The sequence below is a fragment of the Etheostoma cragini genome, chromosome 2 (genome assembly GCF_013103735.1).
Source record: "Etheostoma cragini isolate CJK2018 chromosome 2, CSU_Ecrag_1.0, whole genome shotgun sequence".
Taxonomy (NCBI): domain Eukaryota; kingdom Metazoa; phylum Chordata; class Actinopteri; order Perciformes; family Percidae; genus Etheostoma; species Etheostoma cragini.
The window spans coordinates 18155110-18176880 of NC_048408.1; the positions used below are offsets into that span (position 1 = coordinate 18155110).

General features: G+C 40.3%; 1 protein-coding gene across 3 annotated transcripts in view; it reads right to left on the minus strand.

The window, feature by feature from the left end:
* Nucleotides 1-829: 829 nt before the first annotated feature.
* LOC117958000 (phospholipid phosphatase-related protein type 5-like) overlaps nt 830-21771 on the minus strand; it is a 42322-nt gene continuing 21380 nt past the window's right edge. For 2 of the 3 annotated variants that reach the window (XM_034894174.1, XM_034894189.1), the window contains 5 exons: nt 7151-7271; nt 6446-6696; nt 5280-5456; nt 4107-4237; nt 830-2821 (listed from right to left, as the gene is read on the minus strand). In XM_034894174.1, coding sequence (XP_034750065.1) covers nt 2713-2821; nt 4107-4237; nt 5280-5456; nt 6446-6696; nt 7151-7271 — 789 coding nt within the window. In that variant the 3' untranslated portion in view covers nt 830-2712. Of the gene's footprint in view, nt 2822-4090; nt 4238-5279; nt 5457-6445; nt 6697-7150; nt 7272-21771 lie in introns of all 3 variants that reach the window. The other variant, XM_034894183.1, reaches the window with a different exon arrangement.

The following is a 21771-nucleotide window of genomic DNA, read 5'->3' on the forward strand; positions in this document are numbered from 1 at the left end:
CACAAAGACCGACACGACGCACAATGATCCAACACAAGACAGGGGTAGCACAAAGACTAAATACAAGAGATGACGAGCAAAGGGACAGGTGATACAGCAGGTGAAACACATCAGGACAGGGCAGAACAATCAAACAGGCGGGAAAACACAAAACAGGGAGTAAAACCAGACAAGACTAGACAGAAAAACAGATACATACAGACGCTCACAGGAAAACACAAGACAGTAAGTACAACTAGACAAGACAAGGGAGGATACAGAAGCTACAACATAACCAGGAAACAGAACAAGTACACACTCAGAACAAATACCCAATCATCACAAATACACACCTTTACACAGATGTAAATGATGCACAATGATGCACAAATGATGGCTGAATTCCATGCTGCTGCTTCAGTTTCAGTGTCCCGGGATTGTGCATGCTGGCTCATTGTCACACCGCCATGACTTACTGGGACATTAAATAAAACAGAGCCATTGGAAATATTGTTATTAGTGGGACCTGTGCTGTTCCTACTATGACAAATCAAAATGTCTGCTGTCAAAAAGGCATCTTGCTATTAGTTTGATTGATGGTCAATACTAATATAAGGCAGGTGTTTGATATCCCACAAAATGTCTCTTTATATTCTAACATACAGTGTTCATGGCTACTGTATTTCAATGATTTGAAGTAACTGTATCAAACAAATGGAACTTGTATAACAGCATAGACATGTCCTCACTAAAGTGTGCAACAACAAATCAAATGAAAATGAAATTCGGGCAGCGATATGTGGTAATTGTAATTTATTTTGATAAATAAATACAAAACGGAGACATTTTGAACATGAAAAAAAACATTATTTGAACAGTTATGGTGTTCTCTACCTCTTCAGTTGTTAAAAAAAAATCTGACTGAAAAGTTTCACTATAGGTAATCTCAGATCTATAATGAGCACCTTCAGCTATAAGAGGCATTGTTAGGACGCCTCGGCAGGAGTCCTTTGAAGGCCTGCATTTACACACAAGCACAAGTGTGTAATTATAGCAGCTACGGCAGTTTAACTTAAGAAAACAGATTGCACAATTAGCATTATGCTGCCATACAGTGTGCTCATCATGAACATACACACAAATCACTATAAGCCCGCACCCACACACACACACACACACACACACACACAAACACACACACACACATACACACACACTTAATAAAACCGTAGCAATGTCTTTATATAACCCATTGTGTTCTGTCCTACTAGAATAACCCGCCTGCAGTGTCCTTTTGAACAGAGCAGAACCAAAGCAAATTTAGCCAAACACACCAGCTGTATGCTGTCAGGATTTTACACACCACCACGCTACATTCCTGCTTAGACCGAGCAACTGCTCATGTTCCTGCAAGACAGCTTCAGGTATAACTTCACATTGTTCACACACTTTAAACATAATGATAATGAAGTATATACTGTGTAAAGAAACCTATATACTGTACAAAACTATACAAAACTCAGAGGTCTTACCTGTGTTGTACACACTAGTCTGTGCCATTGTAGTGCTAAAGTCAGTGTAAGGAAAGGATGGTGGACTGAAGCTGGAAATAACTGGATAGATGACATCAACAGTGGCATCAACAACTGATGCCAAACTAATCTTATAAAACATTCATCTTGGAAAGCAAAGGGAGTAAAAACGTTAACATTTAGAGGTAATTTAAAGAAGAAAAAAAGAACAGGCATGAGAGTGTTGAAGGGATTGTGGGAAAAAGAAAGTGAGACATTTATTCAAACTAAGAATTCCATATGGTAATAGGCAGTAAGTGAAATGATAAGACCTTCCAAACAGCATGGACGAAGAACCTACCGGGATTTAGCAAAAACCCACCTGATTAGTAGAAAAAAGATATTTGGAAAGTAAATACAAATGTAGTAATTTACTTCAGGGATGGATTAAATCATGCCCTAAAACAAATGTGGCATCACAAGCACAGCTCTAGTGTGTATAAATCTTCTGTCACTTCACACAATATACAGCAAGAGATCAAAACCAAATCCCCAAAACGAATAAGATTCAACACAGTTTACTGAACACTAAATTGGTCCATCTGTGTTAAAATGTACAAAGGTGCTTTCGTCTTTCACTGCAAACTTACTGACTTACAGAAATAGGATCGGTATCATAATAGTAGACGGTACCTGCATTTTGATTACAGAAAGGTCTTTGTTTGTAATTGTATTTTCATTGTGTTGTCCTGAGAGTTGCAAAATGGTTTGTTGAGGACGATCCACCGGTGCTTGGAATTCACTTTGATTCCCAAACCCTTTTTAGTTTTTTTTTCAATTAGGTGTTTTATCAAGTCATCACCAGCCAACAGTCTTTACAGTCACTGTCAGCTCTTTGTAGAAACAGGACAGGGAAAGTGGACACAGTATTGCTTTAACAGCTCTGGCTTTTGGCAATTCTTTCATTCGGTCTTTTACGCCTGAAAGAAAAAGGAGGCCATCTTGGAGGACAAACAGGACAGAACAAGACAGAAGGACATGTATCCGTCTCCTATTGGTCCTTAGCGGATGACAGGTTTCAGCCATGCTTGCAATGCGCAGATGTTGCTGCTCTGCCTCCTGTGATTGGTGGACCTTCAGACCTGCGTGGATTTGACTCGTCTGAGAGGATGTCGTCCTACGGGGTGGGCAGGGCAGGGCGGGGGGCATTCAGTGGGCAGGTCTAGACTGCGCTGGTGAGGCAACGCCGTGAGGGGAGGAGCACATCGGGAGGGGCGGGGGACGGGATTGGCTGATGGTCATGTGATCTCAGAATACGGTAGCCCTGGAGTCTAACAAGAGGGAAAAGGACAGAGAAAAGATTAAGAGAGATAGAGAGGGAGAGAACTAAAGAGTATAAATCATTTCAAAACGTGGGAAATTAAAACCCAAGAGAATAGAGCAGATACAATTTACTTGACTGAGACAGCGAGAGACACAAATGCAAAGTGATGATGTCTAGAAATAGGGTACACACAACAGAGATATTAGACAGAAAGAAGCATGAATCCAGATACAATGCAACAACCAAGGTTATCACTGAGGACAAAATAGAGTCAAAAATAGCCCCATACACACGACTGAAGGTCTAGAGCCATGCTAGTGGCTTTGTGGGGCTATTTTTCAGGCTAACATCAGCATGCTAACAGTTTATCATGTTAACATACACATCTCTAAATGCAAAGTACAGCTGTGTCTGATGGGATTGGTATACGTTTTCCAGGTATTTTTATGTACAGGCTATTTTTATGCTATCCCATGGCATGAAGGAAATGCTTGGTTGGACTATTTGCCTCACTGTCCACCTTGTCCTAACACACCTTGTAGGAGCGGTCAGTAAAACAACGCGCATATGTTCGTAGTGACACAATAATCCGTTTCTTTATTCTATAACTGCAACAGAAACATAAACAAACTTGTCTTAAACGAAGAAATAAACGCTTGTCTCACAAAACGCGGTTGAAAATAAATTTTTCCTTCCGCTCTCTAGTCACACACACACACACACACACCTGGCTCAGGTGAGGTCTAAATACAGAGTTAACACCCCCTGACGTCATCATCATCATCACCGTTAACATCACATCAACATAATTGACATTAATTGTAATCAGCACTATCCAAATATAGGTATCAGTATAATTATAAATCACATGCATGTGAAAAGGAGAAAACTAAAATCAGTGTAATGGCTTTAACACACCTGTATCACTCAGCCCTGAGGAATGTCACTAATTCTAACTTCAGGACTCATCATTGTACCTCAATGTGATGCATACAGTATGGCCATACCTCACTTTACATAGGTGACAACACTGGTACATTTACATTTCAAAATATTTCACATCAGTAGGATTATTCTTCTGGGAAACATGAATGTCTAATAGTTAAGATATTTCATTTTGGACTAAAGTGGTGGACTCACTGATCGATATTTCCAAAGACATGTCGCTTAGACACCTTTCAGTCAAAAACAAATACATCATGGACCCTTTGTGCTGCTATAGATTATTTCAACTACATGATCAATGCTTTTCCATAATGTTTTTCCCACCCCTTACCTGGAGGACACTTAACTTTTCGAGTGGACTCTCCACGCGGGGCAAGCTGAGGAGAGGAATTCCGATCGGGGCCTCTCGACGCTGTGGGGGTGGAGGGGTCGTGATTGCTATCTGTGTTTGCTGGAAATTGTTGATCACACATGACACCTGATGGAGTGGAGAGCATAGAAAAGAGGTAAAAGAAAAAGGATTTGCTTCACTGCACTACTAAGATGAAGGATGGATTTTCTGGTGCGTGAAATGCCTGCGTGCATAGGAACAGAAACTAAGAGGACACTTGCTCTACATGGGAGGAATGAAAAGAAATAAAAGAAAGAGGGAGAAATACATATAAATATATTAAAATTGTTGTGTTTTTGTAGGGAGTGGGTCCTCTTGGTCCTCTTCCCATGGAGCCTGCCATGTAGCACTGCCATGTTTCTACCCAACACTGGGTGTAGAGAGGGCATTTTGTCTTTGTACGTTACCCAAAGGCTGAATGCTTGGAAAGGAAGAGGTGAGGGGAGGGGTATTCAATTGGTTGTAATCTGCCCTCTCACCACTAGATGCCACTCTACACAATGCTCCTTCACAATGGACAAGCAAAGTAAAAGACCAGCTTGTTTGTGTGTATCTTCTCCTCACGTCTGATGATAATGAAAACGCAGAGTTCAGTATTTAAGGTGTCATTTAGCTTATTTTACATCATTGATAATCTAATCAGCCTAAATGGCATAAAGGCTAATAACATTACAACCTTTCCTATCAGAATAGAAAACTACTTATTCAAACACAGTTTGCAAGCTAGTCTAAAACTCTTTTGAACCTTTTTTTAAAATCAACTTCACTGCACCTGTGCAACGTGTACTTTGAATGTCCTTGAAACTAAGACATTTACCACCTTTGTGTTAACCAGCAGTAACTGGAAAAACACAGTTTGTCAAATGTACATAAAATAAGCATGAAAGTTATACTAATTAAGAAACTACTTTAAGAAATAAGGAATAAAAGACTTTATCAAAATGAATTCTCTATCACTGCCCTCTGCCTTTGTAGGGCAACATCTTTTGCTCTCGTCTTTCTACCCTTGTCTATCCATCTACCACTATCTCCCCTCCCTCCATCCTTTTTTTTAAACTGAAATTACACCCATCTCTTTTTACAACCCTCCTTTCCCTCCCAATACCACCCTCCCTCTTCTCCTTCTCACCAGGAAGGCAGCGATGGCCCCTCCAGTGACAAACCCAGCCAGGACATCATTCCAGTGGTTTCTGTGTTCAGTCACCCTCACCACGCCCACCAGCACGGCCAGAGACAGCAGCACCAGGCACAGGGTGGGCTTGGTCAGACGCGTCCCTTTGGTCCGGAAAACCAGGGTCACGTACATCTGAAAGACAAATTTATATTGGAAATGAATCAGTCAGCTAGCTGAGATAAATCAAACGTGTATCAGCTTGAATAAGCCACAAGAGGCTGCGCTCTGCAGTGATTTCAGAGCAGCTGAATGGTTTAATTAGGTACAAAAGAAAGAAAAAAAACAATGCCATGTTTGTTCAATGCTTCTAAAAATGACTGGAACACAACATTGCAATTAAAGAGAGAACAAAGGCTCTGTGCAGCAGTACTTTAATCACAGCTAAATGTTTCTACAGTTGCAATAATAGAGGCTCACATGCCCAAGTTTTATCCTGGGAAAGGAGATCAACGTGTTCAGGTGATGACTATCAAAGAAGGATATTTAATTGTTAAAGTTAGTAGGCCTGTACATTAATGCAGATGTGTATTTCAGTATGTGGAAAATGTGAAATTCTCTAATGATTTTAAATGTTATACGATTATTCAATTTAAGAAAATGTAAATAAATTTCATAATTATCATGATAGGAACTTCATGGGTAATGAACGCTATATGTTTAGTCTTCTATCATTGCTTTGAATATGGGTACATTATTTAAAGGCTGTTGGATATATTGGCAGATTGGATATTGGCTTATTTATTATGGGGGGGGGGGGGGGGTTCTACTCCTTGTTCCCTTTTGATCATGGATTGAGTATCTTTTGTTACAAATTACATCTTTACTCATGTAAAACTTTGTGTTCACTAAAGTGACATATGATCAGTTATAAGAAAAACTTTTGGGATGCCAGGTTATGAATTTTGTAAAATTGTTTAAAGTTAGTCTTTCTAATGGCTCTTAAAAGCACTAAATGATTTACCAAAACTTTTCTTCTAAGTTCTTTTAATTTTAGCAAAGCAAAAGTATGCCTAGTGGTACACTTTACCGTATTTGTTTGACAAACACAACAGTCAGGCATCAACATACACAACATCATCATCATATTCCACAATATATCTGCTGTGTCTAAACTTCCCTACCACTGTGTAGATTGCGGAATAAAAGCTGAGAGCTGCGTCTTTGGAAGGGAAGGATTTGCGGGCGGACGCCACCAGGTATGGGTTTCCTGTGCAGGCTCGGCGCTCTGCAATGTAGTGCAGTGGAGACTGGCAGCCCAGAGCTGTGTAGTTTGGCCTACAGGCAGACAGGAAGTGAGGCGTCTGGTTTCCAGTAACTACTTGTCCAGCATTAGCAAAGATGGTGGTGGTGAAGAGGCCAAAGGAGTAGACACCTATGTAAAAAAAAAAAAGAGCCATAGTGAGAAAGAGGAAGAAATGTGTGTATGTAAACTCCAAATAAGTGATTCCATGGGACTATAAGAGTCAGAAACACAAACGTAAATGGGAATTTAATGCTTGCGCTGACTGCTAACTGTGTGGGTGATAGTGATAGGCCAGACAGACATAGCCTTTTGTTTTATACTTCATATTTACAGTCCATCACTTCATAATCTAGATAAATACAGGCCACAGAGATAATCAAAACAAGATCACAGAACATCAACAGAATAGGACATAAAGAGAGGGGGGATGAGTAAACAGGAGTCCTAAACTAAGGACAAGGGCTCTTTTTAACCTTATGTTAGTGGACTACTGGTGTACGTCTAAATGAGCCTCTGTCCAAGAGAACAGAGGCTCTATTGAGTCAAAGCTAAAGAACCTCTGATATTTAGAACTATAACTGACCCAGAAAACGTACGATCCTTCGGAGGAGAGGGTTGAAATAACAGCAGTCAGCGGCCACTATGGTCTTCTCCTGAGCTCCTTCTGCCTTCACGAAGAAACTGGTCACTTCCCCAATCAGAATCTAGGACAGAAGGAGAGACAGAGAAAAAAAACAAATGTTTTTTTATGTCAAACAGAGAGCTTAAACTGGGTGGTTTGATCAGCTTCACTGAATATTCTGTCAGTTAAATATGGTGCGCAGCAAAATTATTCATGATTCTTCCTCCCTCAGCCTTGAAATCATTACGTTTTGCCTTGGCCAGCCTGCTTTATGTTTCTCTCACCATTTGGCCGATTTTATGCTGCTTTAGTAAATCCCAACATTAATACCTCCCATTTACCACATCAGTGGGAGTCTGTCGACCTCAATGTCTCATAGAACTTCTATCTCTCCATTTCTCTTTTTTCTGTACACATTAACTGCAGCTCTATTAAAACCATGACTACACTTTGATTAATAATGTAATGCGGGTTAATACCCTCAAAAGCGAGCATTAGGGGTTTGCCAGATAACATAAATCTAACACATCTTATACTATTTTATGAAATATTTGAAAATGATTAACAAATGTTTTACCCCAGCCTGATCACACCTCTATAAAATCTCCATCATATTTTTACTATTATAGCCTAAACACATTTACCCCCCTCCACCCCGGCAGCCATTTGAAAAGCCCTTTCAAGAGTTTAAAAATCAAGTTAAATCAGCAGGACATTTATCTCTTTTGACACGGGAATGAATCAACTAAACACCGCGTAAAACACACCCTGCATACCGAACCTGTCTGATCAGGGGAGCCCAGCTGACAGAAGCATGGATAGATGTAGGTTACATGCTCATTCAATATGCATGGCCCAGAGCCAGGAGCGTGGGACGATGCCAAAATGCACCAAATCTCACTGAACTTGGTGTGACAGATGAAGGCTGAGGTTTACGCTAGCACTGATGTTGTGAACCACCAATGGAAATTTCAGTGAGAGTTGTGGCGCTTGTGTGTCAACATAAATTTTGTCTTTGGAGTATGACACGACCTGAGTGTTGCAAAGCTATGCAGCCCTGAAGTCATGTGTGTCTGTGAAAAAGGTTCTGGTTCCTTCAGACATCATTTCATGGTTGTTCTTGCAGTGATCTGCTCACCTTCTGCATAAATCCAGAGTAACGCTATACACTTTACACTTACTTACTTGTCTTATAGACAGGTGCAATCGATCATTAACTCTGACAAGAACAAAACACTGCATTTTTGGCTCTTTAATACACAGTGAAAACCTCACCATGAGTATATGTACAGATAATTGAAATGTTCTTCAAAAACTGAAGTACGATAAAAAATTGGTTGAATATTCTCTTCAACAAGCACACACAAGTTTGAATGTGCCATTTTTTATTTCTGCAGGATAGTTTTGTGTGTAGGGTCAGCCATAAGTCATTAGTCTTGGAGCTGGTGGAGGGTTTGGCACCTTGCTTATGCCAGAGTTTATGGATGCCAAAGACTAGAACGCTGGATTATTTGCAGCACATTTTCACTACCAGGCTGGTCCAAATTCACATCACCCACTATCCATGATGAAAATGACTCCATACTCGCACCAATGGTACAACTAAAAGCCTTAAGAAAAAGCAAGATGAATTGGAATCAGGTTTGGATGTATACTAATGTTTTACAGTAAATGCAGTGGTCATTATGTACAACTGTTACAGTCTAGAATTGCATGTTGGCTTGATGCTAAAATTGATATACAACTGTTAATCTTTCACATATATTTTAGTTGACAGTCATTGTCCAGCCCCCAAATGCACAACAATACAACAGTACGTAGATTAGATCCATCATATTGTTTGGAACCTGAATTGCACAACCTGGTCCAACACATAGGCTTAGTCATCATCCATTTTTTTCAGTCGTTTCTTTAGTCAACCTTGTTTTATTCTTTTTTTAACTTCTAATGGGCAGGGACTGTGTTTCATTCAATCCCTCCTGCAATGTCTCCTGCAGAGAGTGAGATGATGCCCTGATCAGTCCTACAACGCAAGCTTCCTGCTATGCAACAGAAATAGACTTACACGATGGCCTTATATCCACTCTACAGCAGGTACTGTGAACAAATGGTTCTACTTGTCCAGTAAGTATTACATTTAAAATTCAGTGGGCTGACTGAACCTGTGGAGCCCTTTGAGGACTCGGTCTGTGCTTGTAAAGTACAGTCACAGTGACTTCCATTGAGAAAGCAACACAACAAAGGTCTTGGGTTCCACAGGCCTCAGATTTTTAGAGAGGCTGTTTCAGAGCTTTGAGCTGCAGGAAACGGAAGAAGTCTTACCTCAAGTCTTTGAACTGGATTCATGTGGTATACAATTAAATCAGAGCAACTACTCAAAGCGCTTTTACATAATACAGGATACATTCACTATTCACATACATTCGTACACTGTGGCCGAGGCTGCCGTACAAGGTGCCACCTGCTCATCCGATAAACACTCACACACATTCACACTCTGATGCATAGCATCAGGGGCCACTCGGGGTTCAGTGTCTTGCCCAAGGACACTTCGACATTTGCCAGGGATTGAACCACCCACCTTCCAATTGGCAGGCAACCACTCTACCACTGAGCCACAGCCGCCCCATGTAGTGAGGTGATTATATATTTAGAGAACAAGACACCATGAAGAACATCTCATTGGACTGTCTCTACAACAGAAAACATTGTGTGACATACTTTAAAGATTGACATGTTCTCTCATCTTGGCTCATGTTAAGACTCTGGTAGTCTGTATCCTTGATGTTACACTTCTGGGATTGCTCCGGTGCCGCAGGAAATTCATCCAGATGCATGTATCTTCCGTTTCATTCCACTTTCTTTGTGTTGGAATTTTAAATTTGATGGAATAATGAATAATCAACATAATAACTACTGTTGACTGCTCCTCAGATCTCTGCATGGCAATCTGAGTCGTCTCTCGCACGACTATTTTGCAGCGGCTCTGACGATTCTGATTTGTTTAAAGAACTGCCGTTAAACCGAAGCACGTTTTATCCCATCCCCGAATGCTATGTGAAGTAGCCAGAACCTCCTGCAGCACGCTTTGGACACTCTGGCAACAGTGTTCTGAAGAAACTGTTATTGTCTTGATGTATTTCTGGCGCAACAGACTTTTAAATGATTTTTGTTGGCAAATAACCGCTGTTAAACTGAAATTAGAGATTAAAGAACAGAGGCTGATTGCAAGACTCATTCTAAACTTCCCAAACTGGTTTCAACAGCTGTCTTTGTGGCGGCGTGGTTAAAACAAGTCTAAGTGGTGTGCAATACAACAGGAGGAGGCACACAATAGAAAAGTTTTTAGAGTTATAACTAGCATATCCTCAAAAAGGAAGACATCTCTGCAGGGAAGCAGGATGTGTGACCAAAACGAATGCTGCAGCAACCGACCTAATTAACACCCACGACGTGTACTAACTAGCCGCAGCACATGCATACAAAACATAAATGCAGTGATGTTGAAAACAGTGACAAAGAAAGCGAATGAATAGAAATATGTGTATTTGTCAACGCCTGGAGACGATTTCTTTTAATGTTGCTTAAAGAAACCCAGGCAGGACTGCTTCCTGCCGATTTCTGTGAAACATGAACTCTTTGAAAATGTTTGCCAATTGCCCTATCTGAAGACGTCGCTTTTTACTAGATTGTTAGGTTGCATGGTGACAATAAAACATTTTCTAGAACAAGCCTACATTCTTGCTTTCACTCCATTTTTGGATTCAACAGCAAGTAGCCTGAGGCCCCTCGATGATTCCTTGAAGGCAACATCAAACCAAAGGAATGCAATTCAGAGAGACTGAAGGATGCATGCAGGAGAGCTTGTTGAGAGTTTGTCAATGCTGTAGAAGCTCCTGCTGTTGGTGCTGACTTGTTGAAACATGCATTTGAGGGTCTGCATTTTAATGTATTATTAATTTTGCTTTAGAGCCAATTGTATCGTATGAAGCTAAAAGATTGGACACTGAATGTTCTTGTTAGTCCTTCTCTGGCATGTTCTCTCCCTGTGATGGAGATAAAGTCTATGTCCTCATCAGGGAAGTAGTTGTCATGTCCACTCCTTTGTCAGTTGCTCAATTACTTTTTTCAACCACTTCCAAGCTATATTAATGGGCTCCCTCAGAGTTGTTATATGCTACATGTCTCCCACAGGCATTTATCCAAAAGTATCAAGCATCAATACTAATCCCTTTTTATATTGATCTCACTGAAAGGTTACTTCCTGCTGTTCCACTTTAATCACAATAAAAAGGTCCATAATAGAAAGAAATAAAATGTATTGATAGCACTGGGCTTTGAAGTAACCTTGGTTCTCTCTGGCAGCTTGTAATTCTAAGTCTCTGTGTAGTTATACATGAAAAAAGCAAAAGCTACAATCGTTTTTTTTGGCTTTTACTGAATGTTATCAGCTTGCAGATGTTTAAAGCCTCAGAACACCCACACAGGTAATTTCAGTTAATCTTTTCTAATGAAAAGAATGATAAAGACTGTAATTTTGCCTGCAACGGATGCAACTAAGCAACAATGCCAGATGTTTTTTTGTAAAATGGACTTCCCCATAAGCCGCCCCTTTTGACAAATCGCCAAGTGAAACACAGATAAAAACTGTTAGACCGGAAATTAAATGATTTTCCTTTCAAAATAAGAAGAAAGGAAAATGAAGACCATATAGATAGATAATTGTAAGTAAACATAATAGCATGTACGCACTTGAGTCAATGAATCAAAAATATTTACCGGATAATACAGTATATAGGAATAGGAATAAACAACAACAGATCAAATTATTATGTTACGTTGTGTTGCATGGTAGACTAGTAGCCTAGCCTACAGTTCATTGAATATCAGTCAGTCTTCTGTAGGCTATAATTGGCATTTGTCCTTGCGTTTTATTCAACTGTTTTGATGTAATGCACAACTAAAGTTAACTTTTATACTTTTTACAATAGTCAATGTTTTGTGTAATCTATTTAAAAGACAAGCATATGTTATATTACTTGTTGTTCACTATATGCTATTAGCCTACTTTTTGATAGGTGCAGAGAAAATCACATTTTGGGGCAAAAACACAACAGAACGTATTATTAATTTAACAGAGACCCCTCCGTTTCCTTTATTGTCTCTTTGTACGCTAAGTAAGTTGAAGGTGTTTTTTGAAAACCTTCCAAGGAAGTGTAACCTGACCATACAACTGAGCACAGCGGCAGAGTAAAACAGGTCTAATGTTATGCGCATGCACGAACATCTTGTGCATGTGCATGACGGATCGTACAGGCAACATAGATCGGACACAGTCCTTGGAAGAGGTGCAATTAGCCAGATTAAAGCACCTGTGTGGATGCTTTTAACAGATTAAGACATTTTTTCATGGCAGCTCTGCATTTAATCATCTCTCTAAGTTACAGTCTGGACAGGAAGTTCATTGTTCTGCACCTGATACCTGATACTTTATACTATAATGATCCTGGGTTTTGTTTTATTCTGTAGGTTATTCTCATGTGTCATGTCTTGGTTTACTTCCTGCCTTGTGTGTTTTCCCGCCTTGGCGATTGTCTGCCCCACCCTGATGTGTTTCACCTGTTCCTTGTCAGCCCTCATGTCACCTGTCCCTCATTACCGATTAACGAATTACGTCCATGGGACGGGATTCCAATTCTCTCACTGTTTTAAATAGCAATCTCACAAATATGTTACCGGAAAGTTCTCCTGAGTTAGCGTCCAGTTGGGGAACATAATGAAGCATTTATTAGCTAAAGAACCAAATGATACCCTCATTTAGTAGAGACTAAAACCAAACTAAAAGGAGGGTGAATATTGGACTTATGTTAGTCAGGTGTGCCGAAACGCAACCCCAAATGAAAGCTCAAGTTGATCTGTGTCTGTCGGATGTGTAAATAAGTAACTATTTAACATTTTCACCCTAACAGCTATAAATAGTTGACAAAAATTGCATTAATGCTGCGGTCTTGTGACCTTCTGCAATTTGCATTTCCACATCTTTTTTCAGGTATACATTATCATCAGTTTTGATTAAGTACAGCGCATTTTAAGCCATCAAATACAACACTAGCACCAGGATGTTTATGCTAACATACAATGTGCTGTAATGGAATGTATTATGATTATTAAATAGTTGAGAATGTATTAGCCCGACAAGCCAGACCCACATCAAGATGAGACCGCTGGGTTGCATCTAGATTTCTAGGCTACCTAAATATACATAAAATATACTGTTTAAAGTGTTTTACATTGAACAATCAAACATGACAATAATATACCGTGTGTGGCTCTATGTCTGCCTACTTACATTCAAACTACAGCTTCATTTCAGCAGAACTTCTCTTAAACCTACAGTACATACAAAACAAAGGGTCTGAAAGGTCTAAAGGGTCTAAAGGGTGCACTAATAGAAAGTTAATGAGAAAAAGGCACGAGTTTGGGTGTATGTTTGAGAGAAGGAAGAATGTTTATGAGACAAGAGAAGGAAAACAGATGTGCCTATTCAGCGATCCTGAAATATATAAAAAAACAAATGGGCAAATGGGTGTCAGTGTGCCAGCATGTAGCTTGACAGTTTCTAGTTACCAACTAAATAAATGTGATGCCATGCAAGTTTTCCCTATATCCTTCTGGCAGTGTGTTCTCTCCGCTCATCTAAACACATTTAAGTGAAATGGTGTGTCAGTTATATTAAACTGGAATTAAAATCAACAAAACTCTAGAAGCAATAGTGCAGTAACCCTTGAGTCTCTCACTCCAAACCAGCTTTTTAGAAAATAGTTACAAACTCAAAATTGGTCATGAATAAATAACAGAAAACATATTCCAGTGATAATCCTAGTCACCAGGATTGTGAACTAAAACACTGAAAAGTCAATGTTGACAGATCCTGGTTGACACAAGGATACTTCACTCTTGAGTAATCATTCAGAGTAGATGCTACTGTTTGGCAATGGGAATACAAATGCATCCAGTTTCAGGTGCTGTGATAGTATTGAAGTAGCAAGTAACATATGTTTTCCTAACACCTAAATGCACAAGGCTGTTAAGCCAATGGGTTCAACAATAAATTTCAAACTATAATTTCTTAACGTCTTAGTGGAAGTTTTATTCTCTAAAGGACATCAACTGGAACAATTAAAAAAAATCACTTGGCAGTGAAATAGATTGGCATAGATGTTGACTGTGTTCTGGAGGCAATCGCCAGTCTTTTTTTTATGCCGCATTTATGTTAACCTTGGAAAGTCAAAGTGGTAAAGAGAGATCTCAACTCGTTAGAGGAGAGGGGGTCATTAAGATACAGGTTTGTGTGTAACCATCTGAAGAAAGAGAAAGGGATGAGAAGACAGCGACATTATGGAGAACAGAAAATAGGGTGGGAGAGGAAATGGAGTTGATGAAAAAGGGCAGATGAAGAATGACTGACACAAACCTTTTCAGAGAGCAGAGATCACAGTGTCTCCTTTGTTGAGAAAATAGCGCACGTGTTTGCGCACAAACGTGTGTGTGTGTGTGTGTCTGTAGAAGCGGTTAGTAAGAGTCTTTCATCAAGAGGATAAAAACTGTGGTTTCTCCAACTTTGACAACTATAGATAAGTGGGAGAACAGAGAAAGAAGAACACATGAACGTGTTTGTAGAAGAGAGACAGGAGAAACTCTGGAGGCTGAGCGCGACTTAATTGGCTTTATTTGATTTTCTACTTTTTTGTGACATGGTGACGGTCGATCGTAGGATGTTCTCTTTGCTTTTGTGAGTATGTGTGTTCATGTGAGTGTGTATGTGCTGGAGTCTTGCTTGACAAAAGATGACAACGAGGATCAAAAGCCGAAAAACGTGACGAAAGAAAAAAGGATGAAAAGGTGAGGGTAGCATACGAGGAAAGGGACTTCAGGAGAAATACAGTCTGAGTTGAAAAGCTCATTTTCAAAGACTGTGTAGTGAGACAATAACCTCTGACTGCACAGATGGGAACTGTAAACTGTTTTTTTTTTTTTTTAAATAAATGTATCCTGGCAGCTCATTTAACCATCACTTTCAATTTACAGCCCTGTCCATAAGAAAGACACAAGTGGCTTAAAAAAAGACATCAAATCATAAACATATTCAAGTTTTCCACACATAATACTCAAAGCAATCAGAATAAGAACAAGTGATGCAGCATAAAATGCCGGTTTGACGTCACAACATCTAAAAAAAGAAACTTGAGCTTAAGGGGGAGTGTGGAAATTTACGCTAGTGTCTCCATGCATTTTTTACAGATGTGTTTTGGATTTATTATAATTAACAGCTTGGGGACATTGTGAGAAAACACTAAATTTAGATACACATTTACATCGTGAACTGCTACGTGGTGAATTATGTATTTGGTACAGTCTTAGATTCCTAATCTATGTGTTTCTATGTGTCATTTACACCTATGCATGCACCTTCTAAAAACAATGTTATTCTGACTGAAAGCAGCTCTTCAGAGTAAAAAGAAACAAAAAAAACGACATTAGGATTACGCCATGTCTGCACAAAGCATCACATGTAATTTGTTGACATTGCAAGCCTGCGCGCGCACACGCACACGCACACGCACACACACACACACACACACACACACACAATGGTAATGGTAACCATGACAATTTAGCTGCTTCAGCTTCAAAATCACCCACACTCTCTCCATCCATCTCCTTTTCTCTGTCTCACCCTGTATTTTTTCATGGCCTGGCAGCTTTCCCAGGCCTTTGTGAAGGAGAAATTAGGCTAGCAGAAAGTTTATTTCTTCCCTGGTTCAGATATAAATTGTCCTTTCTCGCCCGGTTAATGCTCTCTCCTTGTACTCAGTGAGGTTTGAGGTATGACCCCGATAGTCTTCTCCCCTTATTCTTTTCTTGTCTCTTTGCATTTCTCTCTTTTCCCTCGAGTCTCTCCTTCTCTATCTTTAGCCTGCACACTCCCAATCTATCTCCCCACCTCCTCATATTCTCCTTTTCTTTCTATAGCTTGTGTTTATTTTGATCTTTCTCCCCTTAATAAGAAACTGAAGGATCCTGGATACATGTGGGAAGAGACCTTGAAGCTAATCTACCATAGTGTGAGTGTATTGCCGGATTAGGGTTCTCATCTATGGGTTACAGCATGTTTTACAGCCTTTTGCAGTGGGAGTGAATAGCTGGTCAACACGGGGCTACATGGCCTGTTGTCCTCATCTCTCAATCCACTATACAGTGTGATTGGCAGTGACAGGATAAAGCCGTGATTATCCCTCTTATCCCTGCCTTTTTTCAATGCTCCATCTCATGAGCACGATTGCTGACGCACTGATCGGTCTGGCTTTCTTTCTGCCCTGACTTTCTCTGTCTCGAAGAGAGAGGAAGAGATACAGTGTACATGGATGGACAGACAGACAGATGGACATTGTCAATGACTAATAAAGCTGCACAATTAATAAAATCTTAATCACGATCACGATTTTGGCTTCTCACGGTAAAATTTGCGTAATAAAGCGTTTTTTTTTTTTAAATGAGTCATTCTGTTCATAGAACGCTGCAAGTTTTTTACAAAGCCAATCTACCGCTCTGTAAACCACTGTCTGATCATGTGCCAGTCAGAGTTGCTCCCTGCACCATGCAGCTTAGTAACTAGATGTAGACAGTCACAGAGGACTGTAACGTGAGGAAAAGTCAACCGATAGCAGTTGGTTATAAGTCGGTCACAAGGTTTACCAGTTTACTAGTAAATGTAACATTTTTTCATTCACTGGGCTCTAGGGTGCGACTAACATTTTTTCCTCTAGGTTGCATCCGCTGCCTTTCCACAAACGAAGCAATGTTGTTTTTTCGATATGGCTTAATTTTGTGTTACATAACCCATTACCTCTGTAAAGCAGTGCCTGTGTTTGGCTCTCTACTCTTACTCTACGCGCAGCCCCGCCCCCATTCACTCACACAGGCTCCCCAACAACAGTGACAGAGCGGCGACAGCGCCTGACATTTGTCCACAGTTTTAATTGTTAATTGCACAACTGTGTATGAGAGGCAAACCTGTACTGTTACCAGTGTTTCCATTGTTAACTCTGCTATCGCGGCGGCCAAACACAGAAGAAGTTATTGAATAGCGTGTGAGACGGCGCCTGCTGGACCAAGGACCAAGGAGCAAGCATCGAGGAGCTATAGCCGAGGATACACGAGAGCAGCCTTCTCAGAAGTCGTGCAGCTGAAGGAGTTGCTAACTTTGCCCATACAGCTGACAAATTTAAATTCACCGACATACCAGCCATTTTCCCTCAACCCTGCTCCTTGCACATCGTCTTTTGTGCTTTTGCGGACAGCCATTCTCTTCTCTGTCTGTCTGTTATGCTGTACATTTTGCCCATATTGTTATGACATCCTAATAAAAATCACATCTGGTCTTATGGATCTATCAACTGAAAAGAGAACAATTCCGCTACTTTGCTAAAACTCAGATACAGTAGGTGTATTACATTAAAAAAAGTTTGGCCCAAAGACAATGTTATTCCAAGAGTCGCTGGAATAAAGCCATGAGACACAAGAATTGTGACAGGTGGCAAAGCATGATGTCACGTGCTGCACTTCGCCAAGCCATGTCAACTAAATAGATAAGATATTTGATTCTTCCTACATACACATGAAATGTGTATGTGTTTTCACAGCAAATTTCACATCAGCACCAAAATCCCTTGTTTTCCTCCCTTTTACATCCTCCCTGACGAGGAAATCATCAGGGAACTGATCTCCCCACAAGCCGATAGAAGTGTTTTAGTGTCACACCCAAATCTTTTTTACCGCTCAATGGTACTTCCCAATCCTCCTCTGTCTGTCATATGTGACTCCATTATTCATGAAGGATTGTCCAAAGGCTTTATGCAAACTTCTAGACAATTTGCATATGGGCATTGGACTGATTGGACTGTGTGTGAGAAGTCCGTGTGCTAGTGTGTGTGTGTGTGTGTGTGTGTGTGTGAAAACACTTCCCTAACATGTGTGGTAAAATACAAGGCCGAGGATAATTGCAATCAACTGGAAAAATTTCAGAAGAAGAAAAAAAAAGGATGATAGCAAAAAAATCAAGATCTATAAAGATGCTTACTACAGCCTTACTGTACACTGCACATGTGGGAATGTGTCATTGTACATCCATGCGCAATGGTGTGTTTGTGTGCGGGCAGATTTCTTTTGGGTTGCTTGTCAAAGATGACAAGTCCCATTACAATAACAATAGAAGGTCAATACAGAATAGAGAAAGGCGAAAAATGAGATCAGGAAAAGCCCAGTTTTTCTGAACAACATAATTAGTTAATCATTAGCATAACAATGCAGCAGTCAGGGAACTATGCTGTCGCAGGGCTCACCTAGAGCCTCCCACCACCAATCACATGTGTCTACCTCAAATACCCAGCAGGGAGATGACAAGGAAAACAATTTTCACATTGATGTGTTTATGACAGAAAGAGAACAGAAGTGTAGTTAACTACAGTTAGCTCTAACATGTCCATCTCCTTTCTGAGATTCAATCAAGAATACTGGATTTGGTGATTTTGCTGCATATTTTCATGTCTCCATGTTTATCTGTAGGGGGAAAAGATAAACCACAACTATATTAAGATTTCTAAAAACAGAGCCCTGTTTCCTTTCCCTTTAGCTCACACTGACCTTTGGCCTCTGGAAGCAAAGACAATAACCTTCCTAAGCATCCTGCATATACTTAATTCTGCATCTGTTTTTCTTCTGCCAGACTTCCTCTTCAACCCAGACTATTGTTGGCCTTCATCTCTTCACACTGATGTTGGTCTACATACAGACTATTAGAATGTCCACACAAAATGAGCCTTTGACCACATCCAGCATCTGTTTTCCAAGATATGACAGCAACAACGGCCTAATGCAGTTATGTGTATCAAGAGCTCTCACTTAATAAACTGGCATAGCGTGGATGACATGGTTTGCCTCAATCCCCATCTTGCTGTCACATGGAGCTGCATTATGCATGAAGGATTCTTCTCAAGGTTTACCAGACTGCAGAAAACAAAACTTGGAGAAGCAAGTTGCCTCTGACTGGTATCAGGCTGACTGTCTTCTTCTCTCTTTCCTCTCCTTCACTCCTCCTGTCTCCTTTTTTAGGTTTAGCTTTCTTTTGCTTCCTCTCTGTTACCTCTGTTACTTGTGTTGCTCATTCTCACCCTTCCTCCCATTGTGTGCTGCATTTTGAACCCAGTCTGTCTCTCCTCTCAGAGTTTATCCTCCCTTTGCCTCCCCGAAGAGTTTAAAAGACCTTTTTTTTAGCAGAATTAACTCTCCAAGGCAAACGTATTTCGCCTTATGCTCCTGACCCACATAAAAAAGATAGAGCAATAAACCTCTTCAAAACTTCCTTCATCACATTGTTCACATGCATCTTAAGCCTGCAATTACCATTTGATCCTGTGATTGGTCACAACTTACACGTAACTGTATCAACTGTTGGGTGGGTTTGTAGTGTGCAATCAGCAGAGGTGTCAAAAGTATTCACATCTATTACTCAGGTAGAAGTATAGATACTAGTGTTTAAAACTACTTATTTTTCTTTTCTTCTTCTTTGCTCAAGCAAAAGTGTGAAAGTACTGGTTTCAAAACTACTTAAAGTATAAAAGTAAAAGTAATGTAGGGGGAAAAAACATATCAATATGCTTTTTAAATTAGACGGCGAGTTTTGGAAATAATTAGCTCGTGGTACTTCGGTGCGCAGAGCTTGCAGCACATTCGGAAGGGGGTTGTTTTTGCATCCAACCTTTTTGAAAATGGAGTTGATGGAAAATGGTCCCAGGTACGACCAGGGATGTAGAAGGGTTGGCTGGTTTTCCAGGCTACCAACCTCCTCGCTGGTGCTCGGCTGGGACATCTGGAATGTGACATGATTTGTGTCGTGTGCAGATGTAACGGATCGCGCACAAACCAATAGGGTGTCAGAATGGTATATGTTTATATTTCTAATCCAATCACAATCTGCTCTTTCAGCTAGCTTGGCAAGATCATTGGTATGAGTGCTGAAATGTCACCTGTACTGCATCTGTTGCATATTTGGTTTTTAGGCTATGCACTATACATGTATGTATGTGTCTGTGCAATATAGATTGCCTGTAGCCACTCTGACTATTATTAAGATCCTAGCACTAGTCAGACACACACATTCTCCCACCTCCCAACTCCCACCTGCACACACAAAAATGTTTAGTGGCAGCGAAGGAGAGTGCGCTGTCATCCACCCACACACCTACCTTCACTGATCCACTGAAACTTACAGCACATTTGCCAAGTACTACACAAGTGCTTCATATTTCACTCACCCTCTCACTTCGTCTCTCTTTGTCTCTACGCCTCACACACAGAATTCTGCTCTAATTCTAATCCAGTAACTACATCAATATTCAAATCATGTCAACTCTGGTAGGAGTTGCTTAAATCGTACAGGTTCAATTTGCTATGAAATGTGCCCTGAGAGATCACAGCTGCTTTTCAACATTGTTTTTTTCAAGACTTTTGATCAGGCCTAAGAGACATTGTTGATTTTGTTTTAACCTGCTGCTGCATTATAAAACCCAAACCCAATTGTGGTACAACTCACATTTCACCTTTCAATGGCCTATGAGTGTCTTAACCTGTTGCAAAATCTAACTGGAGCTCTAAACAATAATCATAGAGAGAAATTGCAGCAGGAGTCACAGCCATTAGTACAAATCCCCAAGCTGAATGGATTTTTCGAAGCTTCAAGCACCGGGGTTTAGACGGTCAAAACCCTCCGGCAATATAGTAGCAGAGTTGGAAAGTGAAAAGGATACTGGCAAAATGACCACCTGCATCCACAGTTTAGATACCAGGCTTAGGTAGTTAGCTAGTATAGCAAAGCCAGACCTATCGCCACACTTCGTTTTAGCTCTGTGCCAGTAATTGAAAATGTACTAGGCCTTGTAGTAGTAGTAGTCTTGAGTGATTAGGGATATTTTATGCAACCCAATCTGTCAATGTTGTACAGTATATGGAAGACTGGAGTGGTTTACTTTTTCAAAAACAAAATTTGTATTCCTCACTGCAAACATTAAAAACACACGCACTAGTTGCATGGCCAGACCTGCCTCCACAGCGCTGCAAAGAAGAGTCTGACCAGTCCACAAAGCATTACAAAATGGGAGAAAAACATGCTCTGTTTATTTGCATTTCTATAACTAATTTCTTTAATATTCCCAATCGCAATGGGTGGGGCTAAGCAGTGGAGAGAGTCACGGTACTGCTTTAAAATAGCCCAGGGAATGAACTTGTTTTGGTGGAACACGTATGTGCAAAATTTGTTTTAGTCGTGCAACAGAAAACTGAGATTGGACAGATAGTCTAGCTAGCTGTTTCAATTTAGACTGCAGAGATCTGAGGAAAGGTTAACCATAGTCGTCTTAAATTGACCCAACACAAAGAAAGCGGAAGGTAACGGACATCCAGGCAAAAAGAGCGTGATCCGGTGGAATTTCTTGCAGCGCCAGAGCAACCCTTGAAGTGGAATGCCA